The sequence below is a fragment of the Lagopus muta genome, chromosome Z, assembly GCF_023343835.1.
Source record: "Lagopus muta isolate bLagMut1 chromosome Z, bLagMut1 primary, whole genome shotgun sequence".
NCBI lineage: Eukaryota > Metazoa > Chordata > Aves > Galliformes > Phasianidae > Lagopus > Lagopus muta.
In genome coordinates this window covers 74342777-74363924 of record NC_064472.1, presented here as the reverse complement: position 1 = coordinate 74363924, position 21148 = coordinate 74342777, and the positions used below count along the sequence as shown (strand labels likewise).

At 43.4% G+C, this 21148-nt stretch overlaps 1 protein-coding gene across 2 annotated transcripts in view; it reads right to left on the bottom strand.

The window, feature by feature from the left end:
• The window catches only part of TDRD7 (tudor domain containing 7), a 38007-nt gene that overhangs the window by 8560 nt on the left and 8299 nt on the right, over positions 1-21148 (bottom strand). For both annotated transcript variants that reach the window (XM_048931550.1, XM_048931549.1), the window contains exons 3-9: positions 19476-19617; positions 18608-18821; positions 15323-15408; positions 13998-14215; positions 4151-4734; positions 1294-1477; positions 670-781 (exon numbers count right to left, since the gene is read on the bottom strand). In XM_048931550.1, coding sequence (XP_048787507.1) covers positions 670-781; positions 1294-1477; positions 4151-4734; positions 13998-14215; positions 15323-15408; positions 18608-18821; positions 19476-19617 — 1540 coding nt within the window. The remainder of the gene's footprint in view (positions 1-669; positions 782-1293; positions 1478-4150; positions 4735-13997; positions 14216-15322; positions 15409-18607; positions 18822-19475; positions 19618-21148) is intronic.

Below are 21148 nucleotides of genomic sequence, written 5' to 3'. Positions count from 1 at the left end.
ACTTGCATTCTACTGCCTGCCTCCCTTCTTAGGGCAGAAAGCTGTCTTCAAGGGGGAAAAGAAGATCCTCTTCAGAGACAATCAAAGAATCAAGGCAAATGTGTAGACAAAATGAAGAAATGCATCCGAGTAAAAAAATACACTAAGGGTCATTCTTGTCAATTTCATATATTGAAAACAAAATAAAGCATTCTTAAAAAGTTAGAAATGCCCACTAGTCTTAGGCAGTTAAGTACCTTCCAGCAGGGTCAAGGAAATCTGCCAGTGCTGAGTGGAGAAGGATCACTTTAAAATAAGTGAATGCGATCACACATCATGTTAATTTGCATTTGTGGTAGGAGCAGTTAAGCTTGTACACTATTTCATACAACAGTGGGTGCTCTCTTTAGGCTTGCAGATCCTGAAGGTAATACATCCAAGATAAGTGCAGAAACAACTAAGCTTATTAGAGAGACACTGGGGTCTTCTGACAAAAAGGTTTCTTTATAGAACCTTTCTTGTCTTTCTGTGCCTACCTGTATCTGCTTGGGTTGTTATTTATAGCTATTTACAGACTATTTTATAGCTATTTTGGATGTGTTCTAGTACTCTGAGTAACTACATATTAGCATCAAAACTCCCAGGCATTTCAATCCGTAAGTCTGTAGAATCATACTGGTTTTCTCTTACCTGCCAGTTTACACTTTGCAACTTGAAATGGAAGTGAGCAGAACTGTTTGTGAAGTTTGTACGTCCTGTTGCTTTCAATAATCTCACTGAAGCCATGGTCAACATAGTACACCTGACAGTGGAAAAAGAAATAAACAATATGCTTTTAAATATATGTTATTGAGTTTATGGAAAATGTATTAAGCTACTGTGTACTGGGCATCCACTGAACAGGCACATCAATTTTCACTGTGTTACTGCTGTGTAACACCATGAATCTCATGTTCATTTCCTTATTTAGACGTTCAGTGTCTTCCAGAAAAGCTTCCCAAAGTTTCTGTAAAGCTATCATCTCCGACAGAATCTCTCCACAGGAGCAGTGCTGGAAGGATTCAGCACACGACCTCAAACTGCATGAACAAAGGTGGCAATTTTAACTTGCAGATGGCCATTTAATTTTGACAATCACACAACTTAAAAGAAACTTTTAAAATGTCCTTAGTTTTTCATTTAATCGAAAACAGAAGCACTTCAGGTTGGAAAAGGAAAGAATGAAGTAACACAGAATGCTTGAAAACTGACTGCACATGGGAGAAACAATTGTTTCAAGCCTTACTATAAATGTCAAAACAAAGAATCACTTGCCTTTAATCTTTTGTCCTCCACAGAAACTATCTGAGCACGGAGCCAGGCTTCTTCAGTGTGCACAGCTACAAGTTGCCCAACGCTTGGACAAGTAATCTGTGATGCACTGGAATTCTTACTATAGTATGCTTTCATTTTATCTTCCATTTGTTCCTGAGCGCCAGAATAATCTTTGCCCACATATCTACAATCATTTCAGTATAAAAGCACCAAACAAACAAACAAAAACAACAAACGAGAGTTAGCATGAAATGTCAAAAAGCTGAATAAAAACCCAAGGTCCTCTAAATTAATAGGTTAATAAATCATGGATATATCCAAACATATTCTACGCGCATTAGTATCCAAATACAGGGCAATAGGAAAATACTGGCTGACAAAATAGAGCTATTGTTCAGTGCTAAACGCTGCCCAGTGACACAGAATCTAACACACATCTTTAGAAACAAATCCTATTTGATTATTACAACCACACAGAAGAATTTGACAGTAAGAGCAGGTTACCCGGGATGAAGCACAAAAGAACTGTAGGAGCACCTGAGTTACTCTGTCACTAGCAAATACTACCTTCAGCATGTTTTCACTGTAGACTGTGAGCACAAGGCATCTAAAATACAGCTTTACAGATCCCTGCCAAGCCCCATGCTGTTTACTCTCAGCCATCAGAACAATTCCGAGATCAGGCAGCTGATCTCCAGTTCACACTGAAGCAGTCTGCCACATGAATCCCCCTTAATAACATTCTGAACACACCAGAAACAGATCAGATGCAGCAGCCAGAAGGAAAACTTATTCCTGTATTTGACATGCAACACAAGCAGGTATACAATACTCAAAAGTTTACTTCCTGACATTGGTTTCAGCAGGACATGTAGCTACAGGAGAAGCATTACAGCAGAAAGTTTAATAACGTGCAGAACCTCCTGCCCTGCTACTTTCCAGTAGCAGCTAAGCAGCCTACTGACAAAGATTTTGGCTGCTAAAGACAACTGAAAAAAATATTTTTCATGATTTATAGGAAAGAATATTGGGAAAAAACCTCCAAAAAAGTGTTACACACAGGTGGCCAGACAAGTCTGCATTCAGCATCACTCTTAGTCTGATCTGGGACTAGTAACATGCCAAGCAAAGCCTGGTCCTTCACTGTGAAAGGAACCGGGGGCGTTATGTTTCCACAGTGAAGCAAACCATGACATTTTCCATTCAAAAACATGAGAGAAAAGTATTGATTTTTTCTTGGCATGGCAAAAAATTTCTTCCCTTAAAGTCTACTTGTGACCTGGCCCACAAAGTATGCAGATCTCCCAGCACTCCATCCTGCACTGAGGACGACGCTGACCACCAGCAGCTAATGCCCACGTAAAGGTGACAAGTCCAGAAATTTTAATATTTAATACTGTACAAAAACACTGGTACAAAATTCGGGAATTGCTGCTTCAGAGGAAGTTCAACACAAGCAGATCAGCTCATCAGTGTCACAGCTCAGCCCACGGGACGCAGACTATTCCATTTTATCCCCTACAGCCACGCTCATTCAATGACAGGATTGAGGCAGCTGTCCAGAGCCAGGGTGCAGCTGCAACCAGAGATTCATTACATTTCTCATTCCTGAGACAGACAGAACTAATGCCTCCCAGCCTGAACCGAGTTACTTTCCCTCACCTGGGACAAAAAAACAGAGAGCACTGGAAGGCTGCAAGGTTTCTTATTTCAAGACAGTGTTCTGAAGCAGAACCTTTGAAAAAGGTCACGGGGAAGACCCCCAAAACCAGAGAAATAACACAATCTGGAGAACACTCATCTGCTCACAAAGAACAGAGAGGAAGCGCACTACAGGAACTAGGCCAGCAGCTGAAACAAAGAAGCCAACATTCTCCAACAAGAACTTCAGCCTCCAGTATGGGGATTTCCACAGAACCATCAGCCTTGATGACTATTACCTCAGAGAACTACCCTGACATGAAGAAAGTTCAGCGCTGAGCATGCCAATAAAGTAATGACAGCTAGAAAAGAAGGATGACTAAATTTCAGCCTTAAGGCTAGTGTGCTATTTACAGCCAGAAATGAGGAAATGGATGGCATATGATTAGCAAGAGGATCTGTAAGTAAATCACAAGTGCTCCTACTTAGCTCAGCTGTGCTCAAAGGTCCTGGCTAGGATCCACCTCGTGAAAGACAAAACTGTAGAAACTAATGGCAAAAGACAGAGCTACCAATGCACTGTATTACTTGGCAGCTATGCAATTCAAGTTCTGAAGTGACAAATAAACCTGTCTAATATGAAGCTGAATTTGAAATAAGTTTCAGAATTATTAAACCCCTCAGAAAAAGTTGATCTTTTAAGTTCTAGGAAGATATAAAAAAAGTTTGTTATCCCAATAACGAAGTAAGGAAAGCTTACCATAGCATTTTGTTAAATACTGACACAGAAACTACAATCCACTTCTTACACCATGCTCTGGGGCTATGCTAGTAACCACCAAATCAGGAACCAGAATAGTTTGACGGAAGCTCCTCCATCCCCAAAAGATAAAACTGCAGTATAATCTGAACAAACCCAACTCATAACTAGTTAGAAGCAAGTTAGTTATAAGTGTAAAAAAAAAATGCTTTGATAGGTGTTAGAGTAATATCTGAACGCTGCCACATGTCACAGATTATTTCAAAAAAGCCCTCCAATAGCAAGTCCTACCTGCTTTGACTCTCAGTCAAGCCAATGACAAAATCCATCAGCTCACCAGCATTTAAAAAGCCCCGTTTAAACACAACAAATAGTTTAGGTTTAATTGTTAGCATGCATAAATAACAAAGTCCTGCAGACCTGTGCACTATATGGACAAAAAAAACCCAAACTTGCCTAATGATAAGTTCATTAGTGCTGTTTGCTTCTATCACCAAGATGGACACAGGTCCTTCTGATGGTATAATCAAAGGAGGAACAGATGATACACTTTCTGGATATTGGTCCTTGGACTCCTCTTGCTGTTGTTCAGCTGCGGCCTTCACACCATCAGGGATCTGGACTTTCTCAGCGACATTCAGATTCTCATCAGTGCAGCTTTGGGTTTTCACATAGAGGATGGCCTTTTGAGGGGCATTAGATACAAAGTCCACTACACATATATCTGAGAGCAACTGCAGATTATTTAGAATGCCTTCTGGAAATTTTCGTTGGTAAGTGTCTTGGTACAATTTGGGAAGTGCATCAGCCCAGAGACCACTGGGATATCTCACCAAGATATTAACAACATCTTGCTTGAAGTCACTACTACATGAAGCAGACTCAGCCTCCACGCTCGTCTTTAACAGCGGGCCTACTTTTGAAGCCGTAACATTCTGAGGTGCCTTGTCTTGCTCTGTATTGCTTTTCACTGCTGGTGGTATTCTTTTAGTAGGATAAAGAATTCCGTATGTCTGATCACCTGTGCATACTTTCTCCACCTTGGGAAACAAAAAGAAGAGTTAATGATGAGCTGCATCTTTAAGCCTAGAGCATTTTGACAATTACGTTTATATGACGTGCATTTTATACAGACTTGGAAGTGAGCATCTGCAAGGAGCTAAGCTTGAGGCAATTAGTACAGTCAAATAATTTCTCGCAATGCTTCCTTCTCCAGTTTGGGGGGAATATCAAGTGTACATCGCTATAGTAGAGAAGAAATACGAGATCTACTTAGGTGGAAAAAAGTCCTGACTGTGCATAGATTTCCTTCTTTCCCCAAGGAGCTGATGATGATGGCACACTCCACAAACTTAAGTGTTTTGCACATTAACCTCCCTTCCTGATCTCTTCCACACAGATAAGCATATTACAACCAAAATTTCCATTTCAGTCCACTAAGGGAAAGAAGATTTGATTGTGTATTTCAGATACTGTCCTGTAGCACCATAAAAGCAGTCTTGTATTGCATTCAGGGAAAAGCATTTTCTTTAATGAGTTACAAAATTAAGGAGAAAATTTCTGGACTGTAATAAGTTTCATATTAAATTTGATTAAGCCACTTTGCACCATGCCCTCAACCTCCCTTCAGATCCAGATGTTTCACAAGTCCACGTCTCCACTCTGTTTCAGTAATGAGTATCTCACACAGTCCAAGCCACAACCTTGAAAACACCATTTGAAAACTGCAGAAACAAACTCACAATAGCTACACAGCTTCAACCAAGACAACCTAACTTAGAATGTAGAAGTGAGGCGATAAAAAGCTATCAGTTGTTTTCATGTTGGTCCTGAAACAAAAGGAACTCCTACAATAAACAACTTGAGCAGCTAGATTATCTGCTACTCTTCAGGCCTAATATTTGCCTTTATTGTGGTATCAACACCAACAGAACTTCATAAGCCTCTCAAAAATAACTTTTTGCTGTTTTGTCTTGGAAACACACGACTGTGAGCATAACAGAGCGACTGAGAAGCTTTAGCTTACACAACAAGAACTGTGTTTGTCTCTCTTTATAAACAGAGACAAGAATTTAGCTCCAATACACCGGAAAAAATGACAAAGATGATGATTACTGTGAAAAGAACCATGCACCTTATCTAAACCCAAGAATAGCATTCTTAGTATTCCTCCTCTCACCCCTCCCCAGCCCCTCAGTTCTGCCCCCTTTACCTCCGTACAGCAAGGGGTGAGCAAATGGCTCTGCTGTGCTCAGCTGCCTGATGTGTTAAACCATAACTGTACAAGAGCACTTCATATACTTTCTGTGCACTGCATCTTCCAGACTAGTGCAAAAGCAAGCTGTTACACAGATCTTAGAGACAGGCCTTCTATACACAAGAACAAATCATATCCAAAAGTGGCAGAAGATTTTACTCACAAAAAAAAATTAAGCATGACACTGTGAATGTTTTAGCAGTCTTGTGCACTCAAGGCAGCACATCTCTACCCTTCTTTATCAGTGAAAACCAGAGCAGTATTACTTCCAGCAAGAACCTCAGCAAGAAGACAACATAAGAAGGCAAATGAACATATCCATGAATCCTCAGCTTCAGGAATCTGTGCTGAATCCACAAACTTTTGGGCCTGAATCTTTTCAAGAAGGCTGACTAAGACAAGAAGACATGCAAGATTACTCTTAGTAGGACAGAGGTAAAAGGTAGTGTCCTCCAGATATCCATATACTGAAAAGTATCTATCTGCTATAAGGTAAGAGTGTACAAAAATTATATCAAGTACTTGAAACCTGTGGAACTTGCATCAAGTCCTTAAGCATCTCTGCTATTTACCTTGATAAAGGCGAAAACAAAACACTTACAGATACATAACAGAAAGGACAAAAGAAGTGAAACCAACTACACATTTCATCATTCCCTAACAACACGAGAAAACTGCACAGAATTTTGGAGATCTACAAAAGCTGGGGTGACACCAAACGCAAATCAAATTGCTCCTGTCCTTGTTCAATGAAATTCATAAGGTTTCCAAAGATAGAGACCATCAACTCTTCACACGCTGAAGAATTTCTCACCACAGACAAACAGAACTTTCCTCACAGCAATCTGTGCTGGTTGATTTTTTGACACTTCATTCTGCATTTGATTTCATTTTCTCCATATAACCCCTTTATGCTTTGGAAAGCTGACAACATACTTTCTCTTCACCTTCTCTAAATACTTTAACTAAAGTAACTTTGGTGTAACTAAGCATTTCCTTTTCTTTTGGCTCCATGCTAAACTTCATGAGATCATCGGCCCTGCAAGAGATCTTAAACTTGATTTGTTTATTCTAGAACACAGTAATACTGAGGAGCCTGTCCTCTGCTCTGGATTTAAAACTGATTTTTTTTTTTTTAATTATTTAAAAAACTATGGAAGTGAAAAGATTTACATCACTGCATTTTAAGCCAAAGTGGAATCTTCTGAGAGGGAGGGAGAGAGAGATGGAGAGAGAAAAGGTCCCAGCAAGACAATCAAAGGCTTCCATGCCTACAACATGTTGCTACAAGTTAAATTGCTATTCCCAGTTTAAGTTAGAGGGTAGACTCCAGGAGATGCTTATCTGACTATTACTTCTTAAATTACTATTAAAACTGTTGGTTTTATAGTGAGGAAAAAAATAAAACGGATAGAATACCATAATCTAGAAAGTTCTAGTTATCTGACCAACAAACATCAAAGGAAAAGAAAGTTCAGATTATAAGTACAGACTATTTAAAAATAAAATCTTAGGTCTAGCCTTTGATCTAGCTACGGTAAAGACACTCACCCCCATATGAATCAAGACAGATTAAGGACTGAAGACGCAACAGAGCAAGATCTAAGTGGAATCTTGTATTAAGGGGAGACTCCAAAAGTCCTTTTTAAAAAAAAAAAAAAAAAACAAAAAACAAAAGAACAACCCAATGAAATTAGGCTAGAAAGGGCTGCAGGCAGTGCATCAGTATTTTCAAATCACTTTAAACTCCCTCAGCAATTACAAAATCCCCTCAACAAGCACAGCATTTTATCCACGCACAAATCAAGTTTTTTCCTCCACGAAGAGTTACTCCAGAACAGAGCACAGCTACACAGACAAGCAATATCACTGCTGAGAAGTAGCAGTGGGCGCAGTGCAAAGTATGGCTCGCAAAATGCAGGAGACCGGCAGCGACCAAGAAGGCAACTTTAGAGCAAAAGGGACCCCTGGTGGCCATACAATACAACTGCTTGCTGAAAGCAGGGCCAGTAGCTTCGGTCACCCAGAGCCTCCTGCATTTTAGCTGAGGTCTTGGAGGGAAGGGAGCGCAGAATTTCATTAGGCTTACATTTCCGAAAAAAAGGGTTCTTCCAAACTCTTGTGAATGTTCTGAGCTGCAGCATTTCTGCTCCTTGTCCTGTCACTGCGCCTCACCAAGGAAAGTCTAGCTCTGTTTTCTCTCCCCTTTGCTTTCTCTTCCTTAGTTTGACGAAAAGCTTTTCTCATCACCTCTTTGAGGCGTGTTTTCGCGACGGCGGGCAGCTAAACTCCTCTACACCATTCTCACTCTTCTTCTTCAAAGGGAAAGTGGGAGAGAACATGATGGAAAAGGGATCAAGAGTAAAGATAAGCATAGGGAGACTTCTCACCAATCACCATTGTGGAAAAAACAGACTCAGCACAGGGAGACTTAGCCCACAGTGCTTTGTCTCTCCTGCTCCCCATCCTTCCCCAGCTGATGCCACGTAGGCTTCCCAGAGGCTTCAGCTCCCCAAGCACCACTCCAGCATGGTCATCCCCTCCCCCAGCTGCCACTGCACAGCAGTTTCCCCTTTCCTCATCCAGAGCGCAGCCAGCACTTCTCACCGCCCAGCTCTGGCAGCAACGGGTCCCTTCTGGAGCTGCTCAGCCCTGACACAGGGCAGTGCTGGGCTCTGCTTATAGGGGGCAGCCCTGCCTGCAGCCTCCGCACAGCAAAACAACAGTCTGTACAAGAGAGATGTGTTGCAACGTGCTGCAGATCATCCCAAATGAAATTGGAAGCACAAAGCTACCTTTACGCATTGTGTCTCCTGGCTAGCTCTGCTTAGCTGGTTGTTCCACAGAGGCAGAATGATACCTGACGGACTATTAAACCTTACAGGCTAAAGACTGGCAGCAGACCAAAAAGAGAAGATCCCTAGAGACCTTTAAGCCTCTTAACTCCAACAATAGCTCTGAGGTTCCCGGTTTAGAAGGCAGCACAGATGCTGACTGAGACAATATTTATAGGCAGGAAAATGTCCCTATTTCAATAAGATGTTTCACTTTAATTCAGTGCAATTTAGTTTAAGTGGACAGCATTAGTCAGTGATTTCTTGCACAGAAGATGATATTCTAGAAGCAACAGATTCCTCCACTCATAACTACAAGCTGCTGCAGTGCTTGGCATCCATAGTAACAAACAAAAAGGTTAACGAGAGCAAATTCCAATCAGCCACTTTATGACCAATATCTCAATGTTATATCCAGAAAAGTCTATAGACACACCTATAAGGTCCCTCCCATACGGCTAGCAAGCCTGCTTAGCAAGCACACTGTGCTTGCTGCTGCTTCTCAACTAGAGCGATTACAAGAGACCATCAACAGATGCCAGAACATTACCAAGAGCAAAAGTTTGAATCATGCTGCAAAGAAGAATGTGTTTGTACTAGGCCCAAGGGAGCTCCCAAAAATGAAAATCTGGAGTCTGAAATAATGTAACAAAATTTGAAAGCCCCCAAATGAAATACTGACACTGCAACTGAGTAAAACAAGTAGAACAGAGAAGAAAAATGAAGCCTGTTCTTTTTCATATACACATACAGAGAGATGAAGAAAAACTTGTGTGTTGCTAGGACAAAGGCTTTGTAAAGTGTGCAGCTAAACCACTACATGTATATACACACATCAAAAGAATCAGAATGACTTGAGTCTTACTTACTGTGCACACTGAGGACGAAAGACCAGGCACACTAGCAGCCTCCCTAGAGCATGAAGACACTTTCCACCAAGGAAATGGAGAAAACACCTTGAAATGAGTCTTTCAGTGACTTTTTTTTTTTGAAGACCCCACTCACAGCTGGCATATACAGCCATATTCTGTTATTTTTCCGCAAGACAGGGAAATGAAATGCACAGCAGAGGCCAGTTAAAAAACAATTTTGTGACAAACAGGAAAATCTGGTTCTGTTATCCTTGTTGTAACAGGTTTTCAAAGACTGCTCTAAAATATACTGATCAGAACCATCACAGCGTTTAGATAAAATAACTCATCACAGTTCCAGAATAGCTGAGGCTGGGACATCTGGATGTCTCCTAGTCCAGCCCCTGCTCAACTACGGGTCACCCAGAGCGGGTTTCTTCAATAAGCAGAGCAAGAGAAAGTTAGCTATCATGATGTGAGAACACATCTTCAGGAGACAGTTTGCAGGGCCAGTGTGAACCGTGCCAGCTTTCAGACATACACACACATTACCAGCCATTACCAATAGATCTGTCCCTTTCATCTGCAAAGCACTTTCCAGTTCCTAAGCATACACTGTCATGTGTGTACACATGTATTAAACATGTAAGTAATCAGACATGATTTTTTTTTTTTTTTTACTAACTCAAGTCCATCACTCTGTGTAGAATGATTTTTGCATCACAACTGAACTGTGCTGTGAAGAATACTTCAAGACTGAAAACCTTACACAAGCAAAGTTGCTCAAAGAGTACAACTGGCTACTATGGCAATACTCATCTTCTCTGACATGACACAATTCATTCTGAACTGTATTGAAAAAACTCATCTGCCAGATGCAGTGGAATCAGGTTAACAAAGAGGGAGGATGCTGACCAGAAACAGATTTAGGAAAAAAAAAAAGCAGTTCTATTCTGGTTTGTGGGACTGTTTACCAGCTGATCCTGTCATCTTCCTGAGTCTTCAGTTTTGCTTTCTGTGAACTGTCACAACTTCTTCAAAGTGCTGAAGTAGTAAGAATAGTTACAAGAAAAAAAAAAAAAGGCAAAAACCAATGAAGTATCCTCCCTGGGAACATATGCCATTGACCAATGGAGTCACAGCGTCAGTGGATAAAGAGCAACCAACGTCATCTACCAGGACTTGTGCAAAGCATGTGACACTGTCCCACGTGACATGCTGGTCACCAAATTGCAGAAAAATGGATTTGATGGATGGACCACTTGCTAGATAAGGAATTGGCTGGACAGCTGCACTCAGAGAGTTGCAATCAATGGCTCAATGCCCAAGTGGAGACTGGTGATGAGTAGCTTTTGCCAGGAATCAGTGCTGGGACAGATGCTATTTAACGTCTCTGTAGGCAACACGAACAGTGGGATCAAATGCACCTTCAGCACGTTTACAGACAACGCCAAGCTGAGCGATGCAGTGACATGCTGGAGGGAAGGGATACCATCCAGAGAGACCTGGACGGACTTGAGAGGTGGACCCATGCCATCCTCGTGCAGTTTAACAAGCACAAGAGCAAGGTCCTGCATCTGGGTCAAGGCAATCTCAAGCACAAATACAGGGTGGGCAGAGAATGGCTTGAAAGCAGTCCTAATAAGGATTTGGGGTGTCAGTTGATGAGAGATTCAACATGAGCCAGAAAGGTGTGCTTGCTGCCCAGAAGGCCAACCATATCTTGAGTTGCAAAAAGAGAGATGCAACCAGCAGTCCACGAAGGTGATTCTGCCCTTCTACTTTGTTCTTGTGACGTCCCATCTGGAGGTGTCCAGTTCTGGGGTCCCCAACACAAGAGAAGGACATGGAGCTGTTGGAGCAGGTCCAGAGGAGGGCCACAAAGATGACCAGAGGACTGGAGCATCTCCCTTACAGGGACAGGCTGAGAGAACTGGGCTTCTTCAGCCTGGAGAAGAGAAGGGACCTTACAGCAGCCTTCCAGTACCTGAAGAGGAAAGCTGGGGAGGGACTTTTAATAAGGGCAGGTAGTGACAGGACAAGGAGAAACTGATTCAAGCTGGAAGAGGGTCAGTTCAGTCTCAATACTAGGAAGAAATTCTTTACTGCGAGAGTGGCGAGACACTGGAACAGGCTGCCCAGAGAAGACACGTATATCCCCACACTGGAGATGTTCAAAGCCAGGCTGGATGGAGCTGTGAGCAACTTGGTCTGGTGGGAGGTGCCCCTGCCTATAGCAGAGGCGTTGGAACTAGGTGATCTTAAAGGTCCCTTCCAACCCAGATCATTCTACAATTCTACTTCCTGTTTGCAATAATAAACTTTTAACTTGTAATGAAAACTGCTTCAAAACAAACAAAACCCCATGAGTCCATTTTTCCTTTCTTTTATCTATTTATTTACAATCATGCATCTCTAACAAGTCAGCCTTTGGAACCTGACCAGCACCAGAGATAAGGTTTTGCACTCAGGGGAGCAGACAGTTCAGCAAAACTGAAGATCCTACTAACAGAACTATTAAAACAGACCTTTCTCTTCCTGATGGAGGTCTGCCTGATCAGCAAAGACTGCTTGAGGATGTTTTGCCCCAGCCTAACTGCTCATTAAAGCTTGGCTATTATCTGTAAGTGATAGACAGTAAACAAATACTTTGTACTTTTCAGTTTAGTTGTGCAAACTGTGATACTACAAGCAAGATGCTCAAGTAAACTGACCTAAAGAGGGTAAGTAAAATGCCAATGCAGAACACAGACAATCTAATCTTCGGCTGTTGGTCCCCCTGACTGAAAGGAGAACACTGAAAGCAAGGCTATTAAAAAGCCTCTAATGTACAGTGATTTCTAGAGACTTCAGCTCACTTGATGCAAAGTTCTTCCACTGTTCCTGACTGAAACCTAGAGACAGAAATGACTGTTTCTCTGAAAGGAAAAACAAAATGAAATTACTTCCTCGTAGAGAAAAATCTAGAGATGTGAATTACTAAGAAATGACACTGTCCAGGGCAGAAACCTCAAATCTTCAGTTTGGTGACACTGAAACCATACTGCAGAGTTCATTGCTTCATGGTTTGTAACTAAGCTACTACTGATCAGTACACATTCAATAAGAGTATGTGTGCTGTCTCTTTAACAGGGTGCTGAGAGATACACCAGGGATTTTCCTGTTCCAAAGCAGGCAGAAGCTCACAATGTAAAGTATCAAAAGAGGCAGAAGTAATTCAGAAATTAGTAATGGCATCTTCTTTAACAACACCATTCCGTGCCCTTTCAGAGGATCTACGCTGCTCTACGCAGAGGACTTGTTTGAACCTGCAATTAACAATGCTTGAAGAGATTTGCAGTAGCCTTCTATTAAGTCCCTAATTCAATCTTCTCCGTGCCAGGGCCACGGGTATACTTTTTACATAAGTCAACTGAGGCAGACTCCACAGGTTCATTAACTTATTGTCTCCTACAATAAGACTGTGCCAAGGCAATTTCATAGTTAAGACTTCTGTTGGACTGAGCATGCTATATTAGAGCATTTTCACAGACTTAATGACTGCTTACTTACATTAAAACGAATGTATCTGTTTGCTAGGAAAAAAAAAGAAGAGATAAACTCAGCAGATAACAAGCAAATGGAAAGCATACAAAAAAGAGAAGATCCCGGGCAAACAGTAACATTCTGTCTGGAATGTTATCTTGATAAGATTAACATTTGCTGCATGAATTAAGCAACTCACAGCAGTCTGCTCTACAGGTAACACAGGAAGTGTTATCAACCATCAAAACAAACCACTGCTGTTTACAATAAGTTACTGATGTCTGTAATAAGACGTGACAAATTTTGTGTGTATCAGAATGCCCTAATAGCATGCAAATACTATTACTCCTGAAAAGCAAGTATTCAGGATCAGCAGAACCCTTACTTTGCATTTCATATAAAATACTTCGCAGTATAGAATGAAAAGTCACCTCAAGCAGACAAGATTCTCATTAATATCCTCCCCATGTCTTGGTTTGATGTTGAAGTTGGAAGCATTTACTGATAGGACTGACATGTTAAAGTAAAGCTTTTCAAGAAAGAAAGCCTTGATGCAAAGTAGCATTCTACCCTAAAGGGAACCATCAGTGCAGAGGAAAAGACAAAAGCACAGTGACTGAAGAATCTTAAGTTGTGGTGAGACAACCTGTAAGTGGGGGCTCAGCCTGATACCAGTGCCTCATAGCGATTTTTTTAAGTGTTGTTTCTAAGGCATTGATTTTTTTTTTTTAATTGCTACGTATTAAAAATAACACTTGGCAAATGAGCACTCAAATCTGAAGGGTGTGGGCATCCTTCAAAAAAAAAAAAAAAAAAAAAAGATATTCAGTACTTACTGTGCACACATGAGGCCAGTGCTCAAGCTGATGGAGCACTGTTGTACCAAGCTCTTCCCTGTATGTTTCCTCATAAATCTGTGCTATCTTCGACATCCAAACACCATTTCTGTACTTGCTCAAAATCTCCTTAATGCGGTTTTGAATTTCACTGACGTCAGGAACAGAACGGCCAGAGGCAACAGTATGTGTCTCCACACCAGATGTACTCACGTTATCTGTTAAACGAAAATAGAGCCTTCAAATAAACCATCTTCTCAGTAGAGACAGATTTTAACATGCCTACTTAAAAATTAGTCATGGGAATTGCCAGTGTAACACCAATTCTGGCACACTATTCTCTTGTACAACTGCTTCAAGTCACTTTCCATTGGAAAGACACGTGAAAGCCTCACAAAATCAGATACAGTTGAAATAAAATTTTCAATTCTTGCAGTTCTTTTCATAGGCAGGTAATGAACCTTTTCTCAGAAAGGATTCTGAAAGGGGATGCAAAATCTCTGGCAATAGTGCTGCCTATCTCCCAAGACAGACACAGTTTTTTTTTCCCTCAAGTACACAGGCAAAGATAAAACAAAACACCTAAGTACATTCATCCAAACAAAGAGATATACAAAATAGACCAAAGATTCACTTTTCATTCTAAGATACGTCCTAAGTAAAAGTCTGAATCCACACACTCCTGATGATCGCCGCACATCCTTTCCATCCCCTACAATTCTGAGAGTCTGTGAATGTCCAGCTACTTTATGTGGCTTCGTGCACCATCTATTGGAGAAGGGAAGTCATTACGTCCAGCTGGAGGCTCACATTATCAGCTTTCTTGCTCCCTCACTCCCTGCACCCCTTCTCTTGGGGAGGAAGGCACTTGCTACTAGACCTGTAGCTTCACAAATCAACCTGGTGAGTCTCAAAGAAAGCAATTATCATTTGACAAGCAGATCAACAACACAGATGCTGGGATTCAGGCAGGCAGAAGCTGTTCTGAACAGCTAGGGTAACGTGCTGGCCTTCATGTGGCTGTTCACTCCCAAAAGCCAGGATTTCACTCTCCACTATTACATCCATACCCTGGCACTCCTATGTGACTGGCTTTGACATTTACTACACAGTGATCTTCCCCAGAAACAAAAAGGCAGACAAATAAGGACACCTATTTTCCCAGCACCATGAAATCAAAGTGAGAGGTTTACTCATGGAACTTGGTATTTTACCCAAATCTATCTTCATTCAAAACAAGTAACAAGACAGGCTTTTCTTAGGAATACACCCATTCTAATGCCAGCAATGTGAACAAGAAAACATCTCTTAATGGGGAAACTTACCATTTGAATCAACAGAAGACCTTCTGGACAGGTGAACGTGCAGCTCCTTCTGAAACCATGGTGAGACAGTTGGTCTCTTCTCAGACCTAAAATTGAAAAGAAAATTCCTTTAAATTACTGTCCTGGCTCTCAAGAGCACTCTACTTGCTTATGAATCACACATATGAAATAGTATGTATCCCACAAACTTCTAACTGATTCTCTACGTAAGAGCAAACTCCTGTTGTCCTGACAAGGAAGACACCTTGTCTAGCAACAGCAAGGCAAATCGACGGATGGTTTCTAGTGTGACTTCACTATCATGATCACTGAGAGAAACAAAACACTCAGTAGGAAGACATTCACAAAAACAGATCACATAGGCCCAATAGCACAGATTAAGCTCAGTCATAATGTTGATATATTCAGCCTCACGACTTGGTCTTTCTTTTGGCCAGTGTCTCAGTCTTGCTGGTGAATATGAACATGTCCAACTTCTTGACTGCCATGTCTCCTCAAAGCCCTGACACCAGAGAGATCACAACAGCGTGTACTGTGTCACTTAAGTTGCAAGAGCTTCAGAAAAGAGTTCAAAGACCAAAACCAAGCACCTTCCAAAGGCATTTATGCAAGGAAGAACTGCAGTGGAGCAATCGTAGCAGAAGATGCATTAAAACAGCTCTCCACAGAAGCATGGCAAATTGCTCCAAATCCCAGGAAGCTTCAGGCAAGAGCGTCCGCCGTACATGCACTAAGCAGGCTCTGCAGATGGTCCCTTTCCAGAGGGCACATGAGGACAACAGCCACCTGTAGAGTCCACTCTGGAGGAAATCACCAGCCACAGAAACATCAAAGCATCATTCTGAGCTCCATCTGGGATCTTTGAAGACAGTACAGGTATCAAGTAATATGCTGAAGTTAGCAACATCAGCAAGATGATGCCAGTGCTAGCATGGAATTCTTAGGTGATCTTGCGTGCCTTCAGGCTGAACTTTACTCAGCACAATCACAAAGCAGAAGGTCTCTCACATTCACACCTTTCTAATTATATAATCACTCAGGTTGGAAAAGACCACTGGGATCATCTAGCCAAACCACCAACACACTATCAATACTGCCTCTTCAAGATCTAACTAAATCTGGTACCTTTCACTTTCTTTCTGTCCTCACGAAATGACAAACCTGCTCCTCCACGATGTAAAGGATGTCACTTTAACCAAAAATAACACTTCTGTTCAGGGTCAAGTCCTACAGTATTTGTAGTCGGGACAGCCACTGTCAAGTGCAGCATTTTCCATAGCAGAAGAAGACAGACCACCAGCTCAAAGAAGAGCACATTTGTGAAAAAAAAAAAAGTGGGATAAGACTTAAAAATACTAAAGCAGAGATCACCCACATCAAACCCAGACAGACAGTCATACATAACTCTTCTTATCTGAAGAGTGCCCTCAATTGAAGAGTCTTCAATTTTGTCTGCAACATAAGAACAAAAAATAGGAGACATCCTTGTGTGCCACAGCCCACACCCTCACACAGACTAGCAGCAGTGTCTCCTTCCAAGGTTGTCTGTGCCTGGTCCAAAAGAAAGCCAGGATCCCTCCCTCCTTCAACCACCTCTCCATACATTTATTCACCAGCAATGACAACTCCAAACTGGACAGACGCCTGAGAAAACAGTCCCATGAGCTAGTCACACAAGCAACAGAGACTTTGGGTAAGTGAGACTGCTGCCTCGCAACAGAAATCAGTTGTGTTCCAGTCCTAGTATCACATCACTGCTACACTTCAGGTGACATGGATGACCCGAGCGCAGGGATAACTACCGGGCACTGCAACTAAGGATTCGGTTCTCTGTGCAAAGAAATGCAGGACAGTCCAGAACCAAGCCTGCCTGGCACAGAGCTAGACAGTCACAAGGCCAACATGCTACTTTCCAGCATGCAGATACAGAAAATTCAACCGTTTGCAAGACCTCATGCACTCTAGTTGTTGAGAAGTACTCCCAGCAAGAGGCCTCCCAGCCATGCTACCAGTAAGAGAAGACAGCAGCCCAATACAAACATGTGATTAGACATGCTGCCCTGCCAAGCACCCATGCATAGTTGAAAGGCAGGCTTCTTCAGAGGCACATTTCTTCAGAGAGGAGGGAATGCATGCTTTTCCATGCCTAAGCCCCTTACCTTGATAAGGCCCACGCCGTCCTACTCCGCACTGTCCAAGGGCCAAAGACCAATCCCAGGAGTGGGGCTGGTTGGCAGCCACCAGCAAACACTGACTGCTGATTGAGGCAAGGGGGACACCAAGTACCTCCATCTGCTTTCATTTGTGCCACTGTTTTCCAACTTCAGTGTCTCCTACAGTATGATTTACAAGCGAAGTCCTGCTCATTCTGTGGACTTGCAGGTCCACAGCAGCCCAGTGGCATGGACTTAGATTGATAAGTGATTGCTGTTATATATACCCCACCACAGCACTTGCAAGGTGGCCTGGGAGGGTAGCAGGAAGCAACCTGCCAGAATCACAGCTACCCTTAGCATCTCTCCACATGATAAGAGTAGGAAGGAGAAACAGTCAGTTCCCTTTCACCCACGACCAAGCAGCAGCAAACGCCTGAAGCCCTGGTCACAAAAATCACTACAGCACTGCTCTGAGGAGAGGTGGGATGCTGTCACATACATTTGCCCCACAGCAACAGGCCTGCATCCCCCTCCCAGGGAACAAGGAGGGTATGAGGGCACTGCTCTGTGCTACACTACTCATAGCCTTGAGTGTTCAAGCGGTCCACTGCAGCTGCACTTGGCCAGTGCTTAGCTGATGCTGACAGCCCCGTGCCCCACATGGCATTGCAGCAGTGTGGCTGAGGCTGAGCAGAGCCACTGTGAGTGGCAACACACACTCACCCTGCACTGTCAGCTGACAGCCCGGGGCAGAGGTAAACACCCCGCAAAGAGAAATGATGGCCCAGCAGCTCCATAAGCCGCCTGGATTAGAGATGCTCAAACACAAGGGCTGAAAAGCAGCAGAATGCTAACCCAGCAAAACGGTACCTCCAGTCTCATCCCAGCTTGGCCCAACACATCCGGGCAGCTGCTGGCTTCATGTGCACCACAAAAAGCACAGAAGTGCTAACGCTGCAAGGGCTGAGGTAGGCAGAGGGCAGAGAAACAATCATCAGCACTCAGCATCAGCATCCCCTGCACACAAACCCTCTCTGATTCCCATATTCCCACAGCCCAGAAAATCCTTGGACAAAAAAGCATCCAAGCACCATCTCGCTTCCCCACATCTCCCACTGCATGCACTGACCTGTTGACAAGTGTGACATGTCTTTGCATGGGGATCTCTCTGGGCAACCCACTCCCAGTGGCTGCAGCTGGGGCAGACCAGGCACTCTCCGTGGTAGGATTTGTTGTGATGCATAGTGTACCTCTGCCTCTTGGCACACGAGGGGTGGGCTTCTTGCTGCCTTCTTCCAGTGTGCTCAGTGACCTGGGCTGCCGCAAAGTTCCTTCCGGCTTTCCTAAAGAGTTTCCAGACGTGGCCATCAGTAATGCTCTCCTCTGCCCCACGCAAGCTCTCCTTGCAGGCAACAGCTAAGGCATACAAACAGGTTGCATCGCAGGGCAAGCAGAACCAGAGTTCCTGAACTCACCAACTTTGGGTCAGCTGTCCAAAGCTGAACACTGGAGCTGGATTTCTTCAGCTCATCACCAGGCAAACCTGTGCAGCAGCTACTTTGGGAGTACCAGGGCACTTGCAGCAGGAACTGCAGAGACATTTGCAGCTGATGCTGCCTGGGCTGCTCCTCACCCTCACCTCTGCCACCCCACCAAGGGCTAGCTTACCCCTTACAATCAAGCAGGCTCACCACCACTCTACTCACACATATCTTCAACATTTCTCCCACAAAAGCACAGCCAACTGGAAACAAAGGCAAGTGTCTTTCCAGAGCATTTTTTGTTTCAAGAGTGTGCTAAAGAAAGCTTCTCTCACGGACAGTGGCTTGCAAGCACTGATACCCTGTTGTCAGCATCACATCCCATTACTTGGAACCTTCCAGTGAAAACACACATCTCACTGCCTTCAGTGGGAAAACTTAAGGCAAAGACTTTTGCTTTTAAATATGCACGAGTCTTTAGTAAAAGCAGGTCTTTTGCAGCTGCCTGAGGCTTACCTACTGGTGTGACTGGAGTTGTATTCTTCAGCCTCATCCGGCAGTTCACCTGCTTTCCTGTTTTCTTCTTCAAACTGCTCTGTCGGGCTACAAGTTGAGCAATTTGCATGGTCTCAGGGCAAGCAACAGCATGGCAAGTCACCTGTTTGGGGCAGGAAAGGGACAGGAGTAGAAACAGTCACTGAGGTCCAAGTCCACCCACAATCATAAAAAGACTGACAGCAATTTCCACTTCCTGTAATCAACAGCTCACAGAGGCCAGCAAACAATTCAGTAGAAGTTTCAGAAACAGACGAAGGCCTTTGAAGATCTCCTTCCATAATGCACTTCAAAAAACTGTAGAGCAAATAGCCAAATCCACCCAAGGCTCTTCATCCCCTTTTGCTTTAGCTTGGAGCCCACCTGGCAGTAGCCCAGCTTGTCTCTTGCATCCTACAAGTCCAAGATCCCACTTTACAACACCACCCTGCACTTCCCAAGGATCTCCTCACACCTTCCAGGCAGCACACGCTGACTTTGCAGGAGCTTCCAGCAGCCACTCAATACCCAGAGCAAACAGACAGGCAGCCCAGCCCTGCAAACCACCACTCAAGGGACTTCCAGCCCCTCAGCCTCTCTTCACCCCAATTTCTGCCTCTTCTCCTTGGCCAGAGCCTTCCCACTGCTCTTACTCCTCATTAACTCCTGCCCACACGTGCTCAGGCACTACTGTGGCCCCACACTGCTAGGTTGCCCTTTTCCTGCCTGACCCAGGAATAGCACAGCCATCCCACTGGCACAGATTCCCCGCAAGCACTGTGTTGGCACTCAACAGTGTGGCAAGCATATAGACTGTGTTCTTTGCCTCCGCTATGACCTCTTGCCTTGGCCTCTCCTTGATCCATCTTCGTAACGCAGACAGAAGTAGTCCTTTAAAAGCAGACAGTGCTTCAGCAAGCCCCCAAGGCATACATCTCACATGAGCTTGGCCTCACGGACAAAACGCCAGCCCAAACTTTGGAGTCATCCAAGTGCCAAAAATAAAGTAAAGCAGATGAAGGAGTATTCTTCCAACACTCTGAGGATGCCAAGTTTGGAGCAATCCAAAAAAGCATGGTGAAAGGCTGGAAAAGGGACCCTCTCACACAGTGCTGTCGTCCTACTAGATTCCCAGATAGCCTGCTGCTTAGAAGTCACACTGCACAACTGTTGTGCAGTCATCATCCATACAAGAAACACACCAAGGGTGTCAGAGCTTGGCCTGGCAGCATCTCAATACACAGCCTAACCATGCAATGATGAAATGTAAGGAAGCACAGTGAGGCTGAAGTTGGTAGAGATCTCTATAGACCACTTCATTCACTATCCCTACTCAGAATGGCATTAACCGTACCTACTTGCCCAAGAGAATGTCTGGTTGAGGTTGGGTATCTCCAAGGATGGAGACTTTTCAACCACTCCGGATAACTTGTTCCAAGGTTTGACCACCATTATGGCAAAAAAGAAAAGAAAAAAGACATTTCTTATGTTCAAATTAAATCATCTGTAATTCACTTTGCACCTCTTGCCTATTCACTGAATACCACCGAGTACTGGAGACACAGATGGGCTCAAATATTTTTCCACTCTCCTCAGAACAGTCCCCTGTTAGTACACATGGATTGGACTCTCCCATGCTTTCTCTTCTCCAGAGC